The sequence below is a fragment of the Centroberyx gerrardi genome, chromosome 16 (assembly GCF_048128805.1).
Source record: "Centroberyx gerrardi isolate f3 chromosome 16, fCenGer3.hap1.cur.20231027, whole genome shotgun sequence".
Classification (NCBI taxonomy): Eukaryota; Metazoa; Chordata; class Actinopteri; order Beryciformes; family Berycidae; genus Centroberyx; species Centroberyx gerrardi.
In genome coordinates, this window is record NC_136012.1 from 13,206,641 (window position 1) to 13,228,172 (window position 21,532).

At 43.6% G+C, this 21,532-nt stretch overlaps 1 protein-coding gene across 1 annotated transcript; it reads right to left on the reverse strand.

Moving 5' to 3' along the window:
* Positions 1-56: 56 nt before the first annotated feature.
* Positions 57-6,521, reverse strand: LOC139925561 (uncharacterized). Its single transcript, XM_071916986.2, has 7 exons — positions 6,294-6,521; positions 3,169-3,319; positions 2,609-2,752; positions 2,282-2,416; positions 1,892-2,137; positions 1,486-1,611; positions 57-965 (listed from the first exon to the last, which is right to left on the reverse strand). The coding sequence occupies exons 1-7, from the start codon at positions 6,425-6,427 to the stop codon at positions 723-725; spliced, it is 1,179 nt and encodes a 392-aa protein (XP_071773087.2). The 5' UTR covers positions 6,428-6,521; the 3' UTR covers positions 57-722.
* Between the last annotated feature and the right edge of the window lie 15,011 nt (positions 6,522-21,532).

Here is a 21,532-nt window from a genome sequence, read left to right on the forward strand (position 1 = left end):
CACCTTCCTACCTCGTCCCTATCCCATCCCTCCCTCCGCTCATCCCTACCCACATCCCTTCATCCTCTCTTCCCTCCTCCCCTCATCCCTTCTTACTCAATCCAGTGCATACCTCTCCCACGTGTCTAGATACAGTCTGGGGGCCTGTAATCAGCTCGGCTGGAAACACGCCTGAGACGGAACCCCCACACTGAGTCTCCCTCCGCCCGGTCTTCAGTACGTCCTCCCAGAATTTCCATTAAACCTTTAAATGACATATTGTTGTGGCGTGGTCCCTGCTAGTGAAACAAGGCTTGGTAGGCTAAGTAAGAGTGAAAACAGATTTGTTTACACAGCTGTTGATTTACCTAGCATAACTAACTAGCTACCAAGATTGGTAATGTTAACTATCTAATGCATTTGGCCAAAGTTATAACGTTACTTCCCTAAACTTTGACTGCAATTGCTATTTTCTCCCCAACACTAATCAGATGTCACTGCCGTTTTAAAGAGTGTGAAAGACGAACTGAAAGGGTGACTTGAGTCAGTATTCCTGGGTTCATGTTGGTTCACCAGCAAGACCAGCTGCTGGTTTTCCACTTGTCAGATAACTTGTCAGTTCCAACAGAGCGGTGCGTATGGTTGCTATGGTATTTAGAACGCTTCTGCAAAGGTACTGAGGGAGTTAGGATGTGTGTGTGTGTGTGTGTTTGAGTGGGCCTGGTCGTGGTTTTCTCTCAGTCTCACTCTTCGTTGTCCTCGCTGCAGTGCTTGGGGCAGAGTGGGTGGTGCTGTTTTCGTTGCGGCTGTGTGTGAGCTCTCTCTCCGCTCGGTGTGCTCTTGTCTCCCCGCGGTGGTTGCTGCTCGTTATTGCAGCGGTGGATGAGCACAGGGTCCTTGGTCGGAGGAGTTTTCTTCAACAACAGCCGCTGCAGCATCTGTTTGTCTGACCGCTCCCGTCGGAAGTCATCCTCGTAGACCTTCAGCTGCAGCAATGCCAACGTCACAGATACAGAGTCAGGAAAAGGACATTTCAATGAGAAACGTATTTAGAAGACATCAGGCGAGCAGCGCAAAGTGAATTCATCCCCATAATTTGGCAAAAATAGACAACATGTCAATGTGTATAAACATCTCAACAAGTCCCCAGGGGTTATTTATTTAAATGAGGCTTCATGAGACCATATGGTTACTATGTCAAAACTGCCAATGCCCGTCCAGTCCATATTTAACTCAGTCAAAAAAGACAGTCTGTCCTTGTTTGCTGTGATACATGATAGTGAAGTCTCAAACATTGCATTATCTTTACGGTCTGGCAAGCACATTAATCTTTTGTTGTTTGTTTTAGGATCAAGATTAGGCTACAGATTAAGATTAATATATCTGTGTGTGTGTGTGTGTGTGTGTGTGTGAGAGAGAGAGAGAGAGAGAGAGAAAGAGAGTGAGTGTACATGCATGTGTGCATTTGTGCAAACGATAAAAACACTGCCAGTTCATGGCTCTAACCTGCTCTTGCAGTAGTGCCACCTGTTGGCGCATCTCCTCCCTCTTCTTCCTCAGCCTCCGGTTCTCCTGCAGTGTGTGTTTGTGGTCCTTGTGCTCCGTCTGATAGTCTGCCTCATAAATCTGGGTCTGCTGACACAAGACATCAATATGGCAATGGGCCAATACCAGAGTCTTATCTTGTGATCTCTTGATAGATCCTGTTATGCTGTGTACAAATTTCAGATGGTGAAGAGCCACCACTTGGTGGTGCAGTTTACCATCTAATTCAAGTGCCCATTTAAGCATGAACATGCAGAATATTCCCCCACAAATCTTCCCCTGGCAACAGTGTGTTGACATCAGTTCTGCTCTCATCACAAAAGAAACAGTAACATTTGTGGATACTAGACTGAAGGGAACCACCCACCTGACATCTTAACGCCTGCAGCTGCTCTTTTAGGTCCTGCACCTCTTGGTGGTCTCCCAGTGCTCCCAGTTGGGTGCTGCTGCTGTGGCTTTTGACCCGCAGCCTTGCCTCTGGGCTGAAAGAAGTTGGGGAGAAGCAGGGTGGGGGGGCGTGGTCAGCGATGTGGCTGGTTGCCAAGTCGGGACCACCGGGAGCACCGGCGTTTGGGCAGGACTCTGGGCCGCGTATCATAACACCAAGGCTGCCCTTTAGGGGGGGCATAGGGGACACCAAGAGAGGAGTGCTACTTTAGTCAAAGATTAGAGAATATAGACAGACATAAAAACAGACAAACGGATTAACTGGCAGACATACAGACTTAATGACAGATAAACTTGAGAGGCAGAGTACCTGTTTGGCCAGTGTCCAGTCTCTGGCAGTGTCTGCGTGGTGCATTCTGCTCTCCAGCGTTCGGATGTATTCCTGCAGGTCTTGGTTCTTCTTTAGCTCCTGCATCAGCGCCTGCTCATAGTACTCCTTTGCACTCTGCAATCCCAAATGCACTCAGTGTAGATAGCATGCAAGTGTACCAGGTGTATGTTATCTAGCACCATCTATACCACATATACCACCTTCTAGTGCAAAAGACATCACCCAGCTGTTGACGCTTTCGATCATCTCTATTTTTCAGGGTCTATACACTGAACTTCAAGTGTATGTGTGTGTGTGTGTGTTTACCTGTTCGTGCTCTACTTTGAGCAGCAGTCGGTTGTTGAGCTGTTTGATGGCGGAGTTCTCCTGCTCCACAGCCTCCACTCTGCGCTGTAGGCCCAGCGTGGCACTGCGATACACATGGTCCCAGTCCTCGTTCAGCTTCATCAGCTGCAGCACATCATCATCACATCACCTTCGTCATTGCCATGGTTGTCATCACCATTGTCATCCCCACCACCATCATTCACATCATCATCAGCGTCATCTTTATCACACTATCCCAGCGTAGGCAAATTCAGGTCAGAGGTGAGACACTTCACTCCTCTATACCTGTGCGCACTTGATAGCACTTGAATCATTTTCTACAAATCATGTCTCTAATTTATGGGGCAGTATCTGATTAATAACAGGAAGTAAAAGACTTTATCTATGAATCTTCACAGCTTAGCAGCAATTTTCACACAACGCCCACAACGGCCTCTTCTGCTATTCAAAAAGAATGACACAAAATCTCCAACATCAGCAACACAAATGGGCCGTGGGGCTGTGCAGAATCTGTACTGTAGTTTTCGGTGATGTTGTACCTCTTTGTTGACTCTGCGTAGCTCAGTGTTCTTGTTAAGGAGCAGCAGCTTCTCCTGGTCAGTGGAGGTGACCGTCATGCTCTCAGTGATCAGAGTGACCTGCTCCTCTCCGGACAGCAGCCTCTCCCCCACAGGACCCACATCCTCTACCCTACAGAACACACACACACACACACACCCACATACACACAGAATATGTGCCATAAATAAAATCATGATGGAGAACATTAGCAGAGGATTTCCATTAATAAGCACACACACGTACGCTCTCGTTAGAAACGTCAAGGTACTTTTGAACACCCACTCGCATAGAGTGCACTTACAGAGAATCGAATCGGAGCTATTATGCACACCCACGCACACGCATGCATGCACAGTCACATCATGCACTCAGACACTCACACACACACACACACACACACACACATAATCATTTCTCCGCTTCTGCTCCTCTGGCCAATCAAAATCTTTGTTTACGATCAGATGTATTTGCATAGCCTCTGGAAACAATGGGGCGATGATCCCTTGAAAATGTTGATTTCTGCTGAACCATTTGGATAATACCACAAGAAAAATATTTGCAAAACACTAATTAGCCAGATCAGCCTCCTTTTCACCAATCCTGTTGTGATGTCTTGTGTAAAAGAATCAGCCGACGGGGGGAGAGCGGGGATGTAAAGCCCAGAGGAGATGTGCTCATGGAGGAACACACAAGGAGATGAAACTGTGTATGCGGCCCCCGGGGTTTCTGTTCACTAACGCAGGACTGATGTAACCTAAAAGAGAGCTAAGTACAACGGGAAATCACAATCTGCAATCACCTCTCATCCCCCTTAAGGCTAAACTCCCCCGCAAACACATGCTTTCATCCACTCATGAACAGTGTCTTGCTATGTGAAAAACAATGTTACGCAAACTCAGAGAAATGTATTCTCAGGTCAGGCTATACAAATAGGAAGATATAGGCTTAGGGCCTTGTCATATCCAACTCCTATAATACGCAAGGTTGTTTTCTCTGCTAACATGACATATAAGGAGTTCTTTTTCCTCACAGGCTATATGTTCCTCTGGAGATTTCTTACCAGTAGCATATAGTACAGTAGGCATGCCATCATTATCGTGATCACATCTGTAAGGTGCTTGTTGCTGTTGTCGTGTGAAGACCTTGTAACTCCAGTTTTGGTGATTTTCATGTTTTCACTGCAGTTGAAGGATTACATGGTCGCCTATGGGTTGAGAAAATTGTCCGATGTCTTGGGCTTATGAAACCCTTTCAAAATGGATACCATCAGAAATGCATCGCTATCAAGCTAAAACACAAGCTTGTTTTTCTTAGTTCCTGAAAATGTGACATTTTTGTTTTATCCAAGAGCGACGTTATGTTCCTCATGAAATACAGTGCTAGTTTCCAGAGAGATATAAAGAGATATTGTAGTGTAAACCTACATGGCTTTATCAAAAGAAACAAAAAAGAGTTATTATGTAAAAAGAAAGTTTAATATTTTTCTAAATCTATGCTCTATACCATCTGTCATCCCTCTGGGTTCAACAAACCAGGAAATGGTTATCCAAACGATGTATGTGTCCTGTGCGCAGCTGTGCATTTCTTTTAAAGTGCTGCTGACTGCAGGAGTAAACAATGTCCATAAGTGATATGTTCACAGCACACTAAAAAGTAATCTGACTGACTTTTTATTATTTTAGTAAAGTTTGCGGAGCAAACAACATGTTTCACATCTGCTTCCTCAGGTTTGCTCTTAACTTGCTGAAAATGAAAATAATTTAAAAAAAAGAATATTACATGAAAAAGAAGACAGCCAGATTACTTTATAGTCGGCAATGAACATATCATTTATAAACCAGGAAACGGCTCGAGTGAAGGCTCTTTTTGTTCTCTAATGTGAATGAATCATTCCACACAAAAAACAATGGTTCTGTAGTATGGGAAGTGTAGGTTGAAGGGAAAAGCCGAAGCTCAATTATGAAATTGAATGAAACGAAATGACAGCTCAATTACAGTGGCAGATATGAGCACAATGTACTACATACTCATATCCAATAACCTGTCTTGGAGACTCAGCATTGCGTATTCAGTCAACCCAGTGGGATCCCACTGTTCCACGTCTCCCTGATCCACTCCCTTTTCTGTTTCTGCTGTTTCTGACAGCTGATATACAGTATGTGACCCAGTTTCAAAAAGTTTTCAATCATATGCCATCTTGGAAGGACACCAAGATGCCATTGCTTCCCCCAGCAATATGGTAATTTATTGTCTGGGAGCATGATAAAGAGGGAGATAATATCTTCCCCTCTTGCTGATGGCAGCTCTGACAAATATCACTCTCACTCTAGATGTATCACCATTTGCAAGAGGTCGGGGGCCAGAGTCTGCTCCCCTTCTGCTGAGGAGAAGTGTGGAGTTTCACTATTTCAACTTGGTTATTCAAAAGCAAACTAATGATTTGTGGAGGTGGTGTGGTAGTGGATTCACCCACTAACTGGGCCTACGTTAAGAACTATGCCTATTTGTATATTAGTTGTTTAAATAGAAGTGACCACAAACCATATAAATATAAAAGCTAATTCAGACTGATGGCTTGAAATTATATAATCAACATTTAGTGATACTAGTAGGCAGTGATATTTTTTACACAATATATATATTTTTTTTTTCATTTTCTGACTAAACCATTACTCCTTTGCTTATTCTTCCCATAGTTCATACTATTGACTTCATGAGATATTGCCTCATGAGGCATCAGTGTTAGTATCAGTGTTATGATTTGTTATTGAACAATTTGTCATGCGGTCATTCATCTTTATGACCTAATGGGGAACTCCGCACTCTCTCCTTATTCCTCTTATTGAGTCGAGGGCTGTGTTTTATGAAACTATCTGAGGATGTCTGAAAAATGTGATCAAACATATACAGTAATTTGGCCAGACTCAGGATTTCACAGAGTTTCTAGCTTTTCATAGATTACACAGATGATGATCTGCCAATAGTGAAAATGAAACCCACACATACAGTACATCTAGCACACTCAGGCTCAGTTTGTCTAAAACACGGTATATTCAAGGAAGGCAGGTAATTGTGTAGAAATGTTGAATATACACATACATACCATAGCTCTACAGTGGGTTTGTGTTCCTGTTGGCTCTGAAGGAAGGTGTTGTCACTCTGAGGTGAAGAATCTGCCTCTGTTGCTGCTGCTGATGAAGATGAGGATGACGGCAACGACAGCGTACCTCCATCCATGACTGAACAAATCTTAATACACTCTGAAAGCCAAAAAACGAACTTAAATGCTGCTACAGAGGCTCGGTGATGTTACTCTTCATAATGCCTCCTCTAAGCATGCGGTGGAGTGTAAATATGGTCATCAGTGTTGATACGTAGCAAAAGAGGAAGCAGCCTAGACCGTGCCCCACATGATGCAAAGCCGAGTGAGAATAGGAAGTGACACCGAAAAACCCTGAGTTGAGTTTCTGCTCTATGTAATGGACTGCCTGACTTATAGCAGTTTTGGTGAACTTTTTTTTTTATGTCACACAGTCTGATGGCCTTATATGCTAGTTGTTGTCTCAGCTGACATATTGTGTTGTCTTAAGATCATATGGGAGAATCCATCGGGAAACCCCACTCATACTTTATGGTAGGAAGTGTGTGTGTGTGTGTGTGTGTGTGTGTGTGTGTGTGTGTGTGTGTGTGTGTGTGTATATGTGTGTGTTTGTGTGTGTGTTAGGAGAGTGACACCTGTAAGCTGTCTGTTGCTCTCTGTTTTTAAATGAGCAAGTTAGAAAAAGGCTAACAGATAGGGAACAGAATAGAGATGCATAATTTCTACATGATTATGTATTTGCATGGCAAGTAATTGATAATAATGATAATGCAAACATGTATTCATGCCAAATAGTGACGGGGTCAGGCTGATTGCATTCGGCAGTCTACTCATCACTGTTAGTGGGGGATGTGGGCTGCAACAGGTTAATTAGCAAATCACATGTTCATCCAAGGAACAATCAAGCGAATTAAAGGATTTTTGTTAATTATGTTCCTCTTAGACAGGCTAAGCTGTCTTTTATTAAGACTAAGGAAATTAATTTGCCAGTCTACTTTGCTACATGTTCTCCTCCACCAACTGAGTCCGATAGATTCAAGGCCATTACTGGTAAAGAATTTGTCTGAGAAGTAGAAACAGCATGGGAAATATGTCTGAGCTTTGTGACTCTTACACTGCAGGGATGAAAATATTCTGCTCTACAACTGATGAAGATCTGTCATATGTGAAGAGATCTGCAGAGTAAATCTCCAAGGTAATAAATGGGAACAAAACGCCTTCTGCTTTATCAGTGACACTTGTCAGCATCACTAGGGCAATTCTACTCACAGTGCAACAGTTTCCCTTAAATTAAAGTACATGTTGTACCTCATTCCAGTCAAAACCAGTTGATTTGATCAAATAAACCAATGCTGCATTTTTTGCACATTGACCCTACAGTGAATGGAGTGAATTTATTGTTGTGGTATCCACAGGGCTGAGTTAAAGGATTCCTCCGGTGCTGGTGATAGTCTAATTTTCCAGATTGGCAGCTCTCCCTTATGAAATAGTTTTTATTTTTAAACCTTTAGATAGAATAAATATTTTAGATTTCCTGCATTTTATGTAATTATCCTATCTCTTGAAAGCAGTGTCATAGCAGATACCAAGCTAGCTTGTTATCAGTAGCTCTTACTAATTTGTGGGATGAATTGTAGAATGATAAAATTTGTTTATTCCACACAGACTATTTTCAGGTGGATGAACACGCTTTCATGGCTGAATGGTTTGAAGTAACCATGCAAGACATTACAGATTGGTGAGAAGTGCCATGTAAGGCGGGACTTCGGAAGTAAACAAACCGAGTGTACAACTAAAGTTGTACACTCGAGTATGATAGACCCACCAGCTCTTGGCCTGTTCATCCAGTGAGTGTGAGCATTGATTTGAAAAAGCACAACTTTTGTCAGTCAGGAACTACTTTTCATTCACAAATAAAATGTATATTGTATGCTTTACTGTTTTATGCTTACATCTTCAACCCATAAATCTACTCCTTGGATTACATTACTACAGATCTCATAAATTTGGATTTGATATTGTAAATGACGAGCGATATCATGAATGGGATTGAATGGCATTTACAAGGTAGGGATACGTCTCATTTTAGCTAATTGTGTGATAATGGCGTGTAAACATCCACAGCAATCAAACGAGAGACGAGATGGGCCAATCTAGAAAATGAGGCTGACTTTCACCAACACTGAAGGAATCTTTTAAAGTTGTGTAATTTTGCTATCTGATGCTCCAACATGAGATTAAGGCAGAAGAAGCAACAAAATGTATCAGTGCTGCCCAGTAGCTCCGACTTGCTCCAGTGATTCCATCCACATGCCTATGCCATCTATCATGAACGCCAGTCAGAGTATTGCTGTTCCAAGCAGAGGCTTTGCTGGGAGGCCCAATGAGGGAGTAGCGATGCAGTGCCTTTATTGACCCAAGCCTCTGTCAGAGCCAAGGACAAATGGGCTGCTGCTCCACAAGGGGATTGATTTTTAGTCTAACAGGAGATAGTGGAGAGGGATAGGGAGTGTCCCAAGGAGAGGGGAATACAGAGAGCTGGGTAGTTCTCCTGGACTACTGCTATATCTACGGAATTGAATTCTCCACCAGCAGCTGAAAGGTGGAGTTTCTGTGTTGTAGTCCTGGATTGGAACAAAACCGGCACACTTTAAGAGTAGCTGCCTCTGCTGATCCACTCTAATGGTCACAGCTGCTTCATGCTAAGTTTCCAGCTGCAATAGTTTGACCAACTGCACCAGGGTCACTGATTGAGTGTTTGCCCTGTGAGCCAGCATCTCAGCATGTCTCAGATATGATATATGAAACACAGTCATAAGTGAACACTGGCATGTGTGTGTGTGTGTGTGTGTAGGTTGCTGTCTGTATATATTTTGTATGCATGACTATGGGTGAGCCTGTGACTGGAAGTGCATGCTCTGGAGAATTCCTGTTAACTTAACAATGCATTAACCTGTCAGTTTAACCACAAAGAGAAGTGACACACACATACGTTTATGGCAGTAGGGCAGTATACCGTAGCATGCAACTCACACACACACACACACACACACACACACACACACGCATACACACACTCTAAGTATTAGTGCTCCATTCGTGTGCTAACTGGCAAATCAAGAAAAAAATGAGAATTAATTCAACATAGAAGTAAAATATTTTCTATGCATGCCGCTGTGTCGCATCAATTATAGCTTTGAGCTTATAGAACATGGCAGCTGATTTGCGTGCTGTACATGCGACTGCAAGAGGCAACGAGGGAGGGAGAGAGGGGTGCACAGCACACAGAGGCATAAATCATTCTTGTCCTGCAAAGAAGAATGCGTTTGCATGCAGACACAGGCAGCTGAAGGTCATCTTAAATGCAGAAGCTGTCAATAATAAAAAAGGCTTTTTAATTAAGTGTCTGATAGAACATGATGGCAAGCTCCGTCCTCCTGTCGGTGGCATTAGCATGAAAAAAGAAGGAGCATGCGCTTGCAAATGGAAGAGATGCAGTTGTTTAAAAGTAAACATGTATAGAGCCGACCCATGCTGTTCCAGAGACTGCTGAGTAAGGCTATGGTGACCGACTTGCTTATAGTACTTCTGTGTTTAGCATTGTGTATTGCATCAAATCTGAACACTGCTTTGTTACAATGGCAGACAAACAAACTGAAGAAATCTGTTCAGTGGGCAGTGGGACTGGAACATAGTTGTACAGATAAGGCAAACCCATAGCGCTTTTCAGTTGATTTTGATTAGATGTAATCATGGGCCACATCTAAAAGTACTGCCCCCCCCCAAAAAAAAAACAGAATTCACACAAGCTTTTGTAGATTTACAGACATTAAAAAGTCTATTGCAAAGTGAGAAACAAAAGAGACTGTAAAATGTGATGTTGTTTTAGAGATAAAGCCTGAAGCGTCGACAGACAGCCAGGCAGGCAGGTACAGCGTCTGACAGAGACACATCAGGCATTGTGTCATGCACACTCATCATAACAATGAAATTAAACTTGATAAATTTAGAAATATAATTACTTCGGAGATTTAAAGTTGATCAACCTCCTCCAGCAATATGAAACAATAAGAGCAGAGAAAATAAGGAGCTTAAGAGCTTTAAGAGATTCTAGCTTTGTTTCATTTAGATGAATTGGCCTATCTTGTTTTTAAATAATATTGTTGGAAAGATCAGGTGTGAGTCTCACAGTACATACACTCAGTACATCATCATCCAGGAGTAGCTTCTCACTGTAGCTGAATAGCCCTGCGTTGCAGAATGAAGGGCTGGCTGAGTTCAGCAAGAGTTTTAATGTGGCACTCTCTATTAATTTGGCCAGTTAATCACAAATGCTCACTATTCCCCATTAACTAAGCTTTTAATGCTCCCATTAAGAATTAATGTGACCCTACTCTGCACTTCAACATGGGTGGGCTCATTAGGGAGAATCTCTGAACACGGCTCTTCTCTGCCCTGCCATGACACAATACATCAAACCCCTGCTACACTGTCTGGATTATGTTGTTGGGGATCTAACCTGGTAAATCTAAATCTGCAGCCCAGCCAGTCAAGTCCTTCTCCATCGCTTTCCTTTCCTTTTCTTTCCTTTCCTTTCCTTGCGTTGCGTTGCGTTGCGTTGCGTTGCGTTGCGTTGCGTTGCGTTGCGTTGCGTTGCGTTTTCTTTCCTTTCCTTTCCTTTCCTTTCCTTTCCTTTCCTTTCCTTTCCTTGCCTTGCCTTGCCTTGCCTTGCCTTCCCTGCTCTTCCATTTTCCGCCTTACTGTTGCTCCTTGTTTCCTTGATTCCTTCCTCTCGTCCTCCAGCAGGACAGGAGGAAGAGAGCCAAACACTTTGCATATCTGGCCTAGACCTCCACTGGCTAGTTATGACCCCCATTTATCAGCTGCAGAAATTATAATAGGTGACAAAAAGATGGAACAGCAAACATCTGATTTTGTGGCAGAGTACAGACAATAAGAGCGGAGGGAGAAATACACTATGAATCACAATCACAGTGCAGTGGGAGAACTACAGTGAAATGCTGCCTGGATCTTTTTCATTTAATTAGAAATGGTGCTGAGCTGGAGTGGCTCTGCCTATCACATTGGCTAGGGGAGGGAGAGGAATGGGACCCCAGCCACACAAGCATCCATCAACACACCTAGTGAATCTGTTTGTGTGTGTGTGTGTGTGTGTGTGTGTGTGTGTGTGTGTGTGTGTGTGTATAATAGAATGTGTGCAGGTGAAAGTGTGTGTGTATCCGTGTGTAGGTGTGAGGTAAAGTGAGAGCAGCGGGAGTTTGTAATATCACAGCAGGCTGCATCCGAAAGGTTTCATTTTCCACATCCCCCTGCACCCTAATCTATGCGCCGGCTTAGAGATGGAGAGAGGAGAGTGGGATAGCGGGAGAGAGGGAAGGGTTGGATGCAACATGTAAAGCATCGGAATATCTGGAACGATGTCAGAGGACAGAATCAAAGAAATTAGACTCTTGGCAACATAAAGTTCCAGCACCATAGAGGACACTTCACCCCCATCCACTTATCACTTAGTACAGCAACCCACTGTAATAGCTGAGAACGATGGACCAATCACCGTGCATCTAGTATATTCCGACATTTATTCTGACATCACTACACAATCTTATGTCTCCATGCAGAAATTAAGCAGGCGCGTCCATTTTGCAGTGTGATGCAGAATGGAAATTTGCCCGAAGCACAGGGGAATTGATTTGACAAGACATGCCATTGACGATATCAACCCAGCACAAAGTGATAATCAGCCATGAGACAATCAGTGAAGGCGGCGTTCATGCGCTGATCATTGGACCGTGGTGTGACCTTATGGCCGACCGAGCCCAGTATTGATCCCGCCCCGCAGCCTTCACACTGGCCATGACAATAAGCATTCTCATAACCCATATCACGGCTCCTGCAGAGCTAATCTCAGCAGCAACGGTCTGAGGTAATTGTATGATACATCATATTTCCTGGCCAACACCCTGCTGCCGTACTATTGCTCAGCCATATGAATGAATGCGTAGAGCAGGACATACTTGCTGAGACAACAGAAATTCCCATTACAATCATTTCAGAACAGTGTGTGGCCATTACCAGGAAGGAGCCAAGTAAATGGGAATTCCATGACCTGTGAAATGTGTATTTGTGTACTGTACATTGCATTGGTAGCAGTGAAATGCTGTGTATGTGTTCCCTCTGTGTGTGTGTGTGTGTGTGTGTGTGTGTGTGTGGTGATGTATGGCTAAGGGATATGAACTGAGCCCTAAGGGGATGGGGTGAGGCATGGAAAGGCAGCTTGGGTACTGAGCCTGCAGGCTCTGGATCAGCCTGACAGAATCAATGGGATCAATTAACATGGGGGGCAGACTGAAAGCAAACACTATATCAAATCCATCTGTAATCCACTGTGTGTTTCTCCGTGTGTGTTTGTGTGTGTGCATGAGAGAGAAACGGGTGTGTGGACGCTTCAAGGATCAGCATACAGTATGTAGTAAAAGAGAAAGTGAAAGACAGAAGACAGTAATTCCCCTTCGTAGGCAGCAGATAGTCTGAGCTCATGAAATGTGACAGAGAAAGAGAAGAAAAAGGAGCGAACGGCAAATCCTCATAACACAGAGCTGAGATGAGATGAAATTAATGAACATGACAGATTTGCACGCTTCATGTTTCAGTTCTCTTTCACGTAATGAAAGACCTAGATCCTTTTCGCTCCGTGTTTAATCCAAATCCAATTGGCAGAGGAAAAAATAAACAAGCCAGCAATCGCACATGAGAGAACCATGATAAATGTTTCAGAGGGCAATCTACTGGACTATATTGGGTCGGTGTTAAATGAAACCGACAGGTCTGCTCGCACTTAACCTTTTTAGTGGGAGCAGAAGTGTTGATGCGACAGCTTCCAGTCAGTCATGTCTGAAAAGAAATGTGACAACAGCCGAGAAGGGTATATCCACCTTGGGTCTCATAGCATGGGCGCTTCAGGGGGAAATCCCGCTTCTATTGTGCAGAAATTCAAATCATCCTTTCTGTGAGACAAATACCTGCTCTGGGGCTGTTATAGCATGCAGGGGCAATATCGCTCCCCTGTTCCAGACAGTTGGTTTCTGCTTTTCCTTGCTTCTCATTTGCTCAAAGCCAATATGACTATTTATGTGGGGAGCTAGCAAATGATAAATGATGGTGTGCTGCCTAATAAATATGAAATCCCTGGATCATTAGCTGGATTAGATTGGAGGGAAAAGTGCATAATCAGTCCATGGATGCACTGTAGTCATGGAGTCATCGATATCAGCACATCAACTAACCCAGAGAGAGAGAGAGAGAGAGAGAGAGAAAAAGAAAGAAGGAAGGAGAGAGAGAGAAAGAGGGAAAGATAAATCTGAAACAGTGGATTTAATAATAGACAGTGAGCAGGCCGAGGAAATTATTGAAAATGACCATCTAGTTAGCATTCAAATGGGATCGCTGTTGTCACGGACGGTGGGACAGTTGTTTAGCCTTGGAGCTCGGAGAAGACAAAGATGAAAGTTTCCTCTCAGTAGAATGGTAAGAGGACGAGAAGAGTATGGAGGACCTGAGTGAAAACAGAGGAGAAGAAGACACGCTTTACTGTGTGTCAAATTTATCGCGCTGACAACACCTTAACATCTTGCGCAGGGCTCTTACCTTAGCCCGGAGCTAAGGCTCGGAGACGGTGGCGGGGCGGCGGCGTGGCGTGCTGCAGCGGGGCGATCCCTCCAGCTCGCTGACAGGCCAGTCGATGCGTTTAATCAACCAAAGACCCGCTAAGGGAAACAGGCTCTGCATCAAAGAAGTGCTGATACATTGATTCACCTCACCTCCAACCATAACAGCCTATCTGCTTTGCCTGATCCAGAGCACCCACGCACCCTCACACACACACACACATGACCGAGAGAGAGATAACCTGTAGGGGAAGATATTGAACAGGCATAGCAGGATATGTCCAGTTGCTAGATCAATATTCTTCGAGCCTTTCGGTGTTCTACCATCGGAACAGGCCAGAATTGATGTGGACCTCCTGTTTAATCTGGTCAATCCTAATTTCACAGAACACATTTGTGCTTAAATTGTATCCATCCTGATAAATGTGATGTTGAAAACAAGTTTCATAGCTCAGCTCGGCTACTCAGCTGACTGCAGAGCTCCTTTGATCCGCTAATGCCCACATAGATTTGGAAGCTCTTCACCAAATCGTAAAGATGAGGTATTATCTCCTAAATACTCGGTCTCTGTCTCACTTTCACTGTATCCTTCTGGGACCATAAAAGTGAGCAATAGATGATGTCGTTGCCCTTCATGGGATAGTAACTTTTTCCAGAGACTGCTTTCTTTTAGCAATAAAATGTATTGGAATCTCTGAGGTATGGATACACAAGGGTTTAGAGGATGAGATGAAACAATCCTTATCTAACTGAGACACCCCACACACACACGCACACACACACACACACACACACACACACGTCCATCATGCCACCATCATGCTTCCCCATTATGTCAGCATGCTATAGTCTCTGAAGAGGTTTATTTCTGGTACAAATGTCAGTGGAGCAGAGGAAATAAATTTCCTCTAATTTATTCTTTCTACGTATCCTTTGACTGGAGCCCTCTTTCACACATCCAATCTCCTGAATATTCCAAAGAAGATAAAGCTCACTCATTTCTTCTTGCAGATATTCAAAAAAGAATTAACAGCAAAAATAGCTTTCTTTGAGGATATGCCTTGTAAGATTACATTTCCTCTTACATCATCCCTTCCATCTGCTCCGTCTGTCCTCCCGTTCCCAGAAAATGGCTGATGAAGGCACTGCTGCAACCCTCTAGGTTTCCTCATCCCTCCCACTGCCCCTCGCCCCGGCCCGGCATCGTTAGCTCACCGCAGGCCTAATTGGGCTGTGTCTAATAACTGCTGTCCCCAGGGTGTGCTCTAATGAATAGAGAATATAATTAATGCCACGGTGACGGATATTGGCTCGCAGCCTTCAGGCGGGACCTGTTCAACACTCGACTTCTTCACCAACTTCTAATCTCTCTCTCTCTTTCTCTCTCTCTCTCTCGATCCCTCTCTGTCTCCACGTATTCCAAAGTCAGCTCACTGCTGCATCAACTCCAGTGAGCGATCAGAGCATTTGCATTGTGTTTTCACCCAAGTTTCACCCATTGGACTCCGCTCCAGAATGATTGTTTTTCTGAAAAGTTACGGATGTGTAAACTTCCATTTGAGCTACAGCTGATAGAGTGAAGCACTGAAATTGCCTGGCATAATATTGATATTAATCCTATTGTAAACAATGCTCTGGTTGTCCGCCCCACTGCTCTGTGCTCTGCCCTCTTTCTATTTGCAGTACTTACCGTGAATTTTAAGCATGTTTGTGTGTGTGTGCGAGCGAGTGTGGGTGGACGTGGTTGTGTATGTGTAGGTGTGTGTGTGTGGTGCCGGTGCTGTGTCAGCGTGTGTGTCGGTGGGGCACCGAGGTGAATCCAACAAAAGGAGGAGGAGTGAATGACCAGCTGCTCTGCCCCTCAGTGAGCACACCCGCAGGCATCCATCTAGCTGTCCAGCACTCTGTCACACCTCACAGGAAGAGGCTGATGGATTCACCCTCGGTCCTGCCCTCTCTCCTTTCTCTCTATGTCTCTCTTCTCTGCCCTCCCGCCTCCGTCTGTCTGCCTTCCGCTCCATCCTTCCATCTTCCTCACTTACTTGTACCTTGTGTCCATTTTGATTTCACCCCTTCTCCCCTGGTCTCTTGACTTTGCCGTCTCCTCTGGGCTGCTGGAGGCAGGAAGAGGCAGAGAGAGAGAGAGAGAGAGAGAGATAAGGTGAGAGGAAGATCATATGGCAGCCAAGTTCATTGCTGAGGGCCTGAGGGCAGAGAAGACGCTGATACCCATGATGGCCTGTTGTCTGTTTAGGATACAACGCCAACCTCAGTGCCAGAGAGCACATAAAAAAAAAAATCATCAAAAAAAGTAATGTTCGCTCAGTTCATTCTGCTCTTCGATTGCAGAAATATGTGAGAGCTAAAGTCATTTTGTGGCCATTTTGAGCTTGGCATCCATGCTTGGGTTAGGATAGGCTAAGACTTTATGGCAAACTACCACCCCCTGCTGGCCGCCCGGTGCACCTACACCACACATATAGGATTACTTCTAGGTTGATTGGCAGTGGATCTGGCCAGGCATGGGTCCAGGGTAAGCTCTTAATGAGCCTCCTGTCGGGAGCAAAATGAGAGAAGAGAGGAGAGGAAGAGAAGAGCTGGAAGGAGACAGAGGGAGAGAAAGAGAAGGAGTGAGAGAGAGAGAGATAAATGAAAGAAAAGAGAGAACAGAGGTGAGAGTGGGAAAGGAAGCTGAGGAAAGAGTTATAACGAGGTGTTGCTCTGGCTCTGCAGCTCAGGCTGGCTAGGTGTGAAGCTCGGCTGGTATATAATGCTTTGGCAGGATTAGACTGGGCAGTAGAACAGAGATCTGCAGCCTGAGAGGCACCATGCTAATGACCATGCTAGAGATGGATGGACAAATGACTGTATATTTTGTCCATGTTTATGTGCATGTGTGTCCATGGTTACTGCGGTGCTCCTTCTCCTTGACTGACAGGTCATTAATGAACACAGAATCCCACATATTTATCAGGCTGACAGACTAAAGCCCGACCATTATGTTAAAAACATTAACAGGCAGCCGAATTTATGACATGCATGGTCCCCGTGCCAGTTGATTGAAATAGCTGTAAATGGATTAAATTAAGTATGCAAAAATCTTGCTGTTTGACTGGCATAGAAGAAAATCCTACTTCACATCTGTGATTTCACAGAGAGGTTGGAGGCACTGTAGTGTTTCTCTATGGGAAAATAATAATGCCGTTGTTTGGGCAAAATCAGAATTACCCTAAAAGAAGCTTAATGTAGGCTACAAGGGGGAGATGTTCCAGGTGAACTAGCAACATGGAAAATGAATTACAGAGAAAGAGATGTACAAACATTCGAGTCAAAGATGAGGAGGGAAATTGGGGTGCACACACACACACAACTTTTTATAAAATTAATAGGCCTAATTGTTAATTTTTTACATACTAATAAATGTTCTGACATGTTTTTACTGTGCCTCAACCTCTATACTTTCTCTCTCTATCTCTTTGTGTGTGTGTGTGTGTGTGTGTGTGTGTGTGTGTGTGTGTGTTTGGCACTACAGACTAGTGTTACTATAAAAGCTCCCATTCAACATCTTAACATCACAGCACAGCACACTACACTACGCTGCACTGACCTTGGCTGTAATTGCAGCAGGACCTTTTCTTTTATGCATTGGTCACCAGGATAGAGAAATTAAATGTCAACCAAGCCTGAGGGGGGTGGGGGGGTGGGGTGGGGGGGCAAGGTATTGCATTGTATTGGATTGGAACCCATCCAAAATGTCCCACAGCCATTCCCACCGCTCCTCTGCTCCTTACTACAGACTCCCAGTCTGACCATGTACACACACACACACACACACACACACACACACACACACACACACCAGTATTTCTCCAACAAATGCTTCTCGGAAAGATGTCAGAAACAGTGAAACTCTCCACTGAAACCAATACTAATGCAATTCTATGGGAGTTTTATTTAATTGCAGAGGAAATACAGAAAACATTGAAACTCTAATATGGGTACACACACACACATACACAGACTTGCATCTGTGCAGGTGCAAACACAAATGCACATTCTCATGTACACACAGGCACACAAACATATGCACACATGCACACACACACATACACACACACACACACACACACACGTACACACATGGTGCTAAGCATTACAGAAGACAGAGGGGTTGAGAGTATTCACATTTGGAGGGGAAATAGAGCATGTGGTGACAGCAGAGTGGTGGTAGCGTCCGAAGGGATTCAGTGATGTGCAGCAGAGAGGAACAGTCTTCAGTCAGGGTCTCTCACAGAGTCACAGGGGGAGGAACACAGGTCCAGGCTTTCTAAAAGGTTTTTCTGTTGCAGAAATGATCAAAAACTTCCTTTTTTGTTTTGCACAACAGCTGTCGCCTCATAAGTTTCATTCGATCACTCCGGTTGACAAATGTTACGCCACGACCAAGTACTGGATATTGATTCAAGATTGATATTTGTTTGTTCCTTTAGAGTGAGTACATTTTCCTATTTACTCTATTTATTTATTTGTGTGTGTGTGTGTAGGTGTGTGTGTGTGTGTGTGTGTGTGTGTGTGTGTGTGTGTGTAGGTGTGTGTGTGTGTGTGTGTGTGTGTGTGTGTGTGTGTGTGTGTGTGTCTGATATCTAATACCAAATGATACAACATTACAATATATTTTAAGTTCTGTATTCATATTGGCTGATCATGAAAACCTCACTGACATTACTAGTAGGAATGACAAGCAAAAGCACAAAATAGACTTATTTAATGTTTTTATCAAGTTGTTAATATGACATGGCACATACAAAAAAATACAAAAAATACAAAAATGTGTTGCACCCTCACTCATCAGTGGAGCAGCAGCAGAAAGCAAAAAGCCCTCAGCAGCCTTCTGAAGAAACAAATGACACATCATCCCTTGGCTTTCATTATCTCTGAAAATGGCAAAGGAAGGTGTTGATGTCTCAGACCAACAAAACTGTCACAGTCCAGCTTTACTGAGAAGGACAAGGAATCTTTAAAATATAGTATTTTTCATACATATCACTATGCATGATATGGGTTCCAGATGTGACCCTAGTATAGTTTTCATCCACAAGACAAAGAAACCAAACAGGACCTTTGGTGTCTCATATACAACAAAAACAACACTTTACCATGTCATCCCAGTCTTTTCTGTTCTGTAGTTCTCACCACCAACTTGCACCTTGTTGGCTGTCAGTGGTAGTATTTCCTTGTTCAGGTGGAGCTTGACCTTTGCAAGGTGTTTTCAACTGAGCCTGCTGCTGAGAGTTCTTTGTAGCTGGGAATCTCAAATATTTTTCAGAATCTCAGAAGTAAAAATGGGAGCAACTGTGTTGCGGAAATGAGGACTCAGGATCCCTAAAGCCCTCTTAAGAAGGCTTGGGTTGAATCTGCCTCTAATCACAAGGAGAAGTCCACCATCATCATTCAGCTGGTCGGGGAAAAGAGCTTTTGGAGGAGAAGCCTTCAGCCTTGTGCAGAGCTCCTCCAATACCGCCCATGTCATACTAATGGCCATGGAAGTTAGCAGCACAGAATGTATTGTAGCTTGTAATGGATGCAGCCTAGCATCATTGCAAGCCTCATTGGAAGTGAAGGAATAGCCACTTCTTCTGGGCTTTGGAGGCTGAAGCAAGGCTCTCTGTAGCTGGAGATGAAGATAGAGATGGCCTTCTGCACCTGGCCAAAGATTGCACGGTTCCTTGAAAATGATACTGAAACAAGGTGAAAGAAGATTGACACCTGAGCTGATGATAACATTTGCTATCATCCATCAAGAGCAACATGAAGGGGAGTCAGTGGCCGGGGAGAAAATGTGTGGCGCATCCCAGGCCCCTCAACGCCTTTAAGTCTCTCAGCTCAATGTATCTCATTTTCATTTGATGGTTAGTCTTCCAAATCTGATGCAAAACACAGAATTTGGCCTTATTCTCCATGAAAATTATGCAGTGAAATACAGCACACACATCCAGAGAGATTTTCTACAAATTCTGGGCAGAGATGAATTCAATTGAAAGCAAATAGTCTGCACACTGCTCCCCATTTTTACATTTCAACCATGAAAAAAGGGAAGAGATACATATTAGGGGCATCATTCTATTAAAGTGTGCAGACTTTTAATTACACATATGAAAGCCCAAGTAAAATGGGACCATCTTTTAATTTAATAATGACAGCTTTCTTACAAGTACCATTGCAGTGAGATTCTCCCCATTCACCAGCCCTATCCTACAAATCCTTGGAATTAAACAAAAGGATAAAATAATTTCTGCCAAACTGCATCCTTTATAGGTCAAGGATTAGTTTATAAAGAAATGGGTAGTTATTGTGTGACGGAGCTGTACTTACCACTCTGTAAGTGACAAGCCAGTCACTCTCTGTGTTCACAAGCTTCCATGTCTGTGTTTGTGTGTCTACTACTAAGTGAACTCTCTCTCATACTCCTATCACACAGTAAAACTCAGAACAATATATCAACCCAGACAATCGCAGCTTGTAACCATCACATTCTGGAAACGTCGCTGTAGGAGAATCCTCTCTGCGTGATGTTCCTCAGTCAGTTTGGAAGTACAAGGGTAGTAAAAAATGTCAGACACAGAACAGGTCTGCTCTACTGTGTGCCACTGCAGTAATGAGGAAGTTAATGTGCGTTTTCCTACTTGAAAATGGAAATGAAATGTTTGCATTCTATTACCATACAGATGGTATGCCTCAGCTCTGAAGGCATTATCATATATTTCACAAGACAGTCTGCGCCGTTGTAATCCAATTTATTCATGTGATGTTATAAATGTGTTCCAAAATGATGTCAAATCTGGCTGCCAATTCTGCTCCATTGACGTCTATAAGGGAATCGGCTTTGCTGTTTCTTCTAAAACTATTTATTTAACTGCTGAAGAATTTGATCGTGGTGTTGATTCAATTATTCTCTGAATACAGATTAAAAGGGAGGGATTCTCCCATGGACCATTTCTGCCACATACATTAATCCATTTTGTAAAATGAGCAGAGCTATGTTTACATCTTAGCACTAAAACATCTTAGGAATAAATCTCCTCTAAATTACTGTGAGAAGAACATGAGAATTTTCATAGAATGAATCAAAATCCTTGTCAACAAAGCCAGTGTTGTTTCAGGCAGCAATATACAAACAGATTGAATATCCTTCTGTCTTATGCATCATGTCTAGACTGTTATTCCACTTTATGAAACTTGTAGCTTGTGGTTCAATGGCCGTGCGTATGGGAGCCACTGTGTGTGTGTGTGTGTGTGTGTGTCTTTGTTCTTGATGGTGTCCATGCTTTAAATATGTGTGTTTGTGTGCATGCATGTGTTTGTGTGTGTGTTTGCGTGCCTGTAGATGCCTATATGGGAGCAGGTGTTCCAGTGGATGTACAGGTAATAACATTGGATACGTTTGCATGCACACAATAATGCCACTGTTGCCAATACTGCGTGTAAGGCAACGGTCCGATTAAGCCGTCTACATGATTCTATAACTTGACAACTTGCCATAAAATCCTGTTTACATGG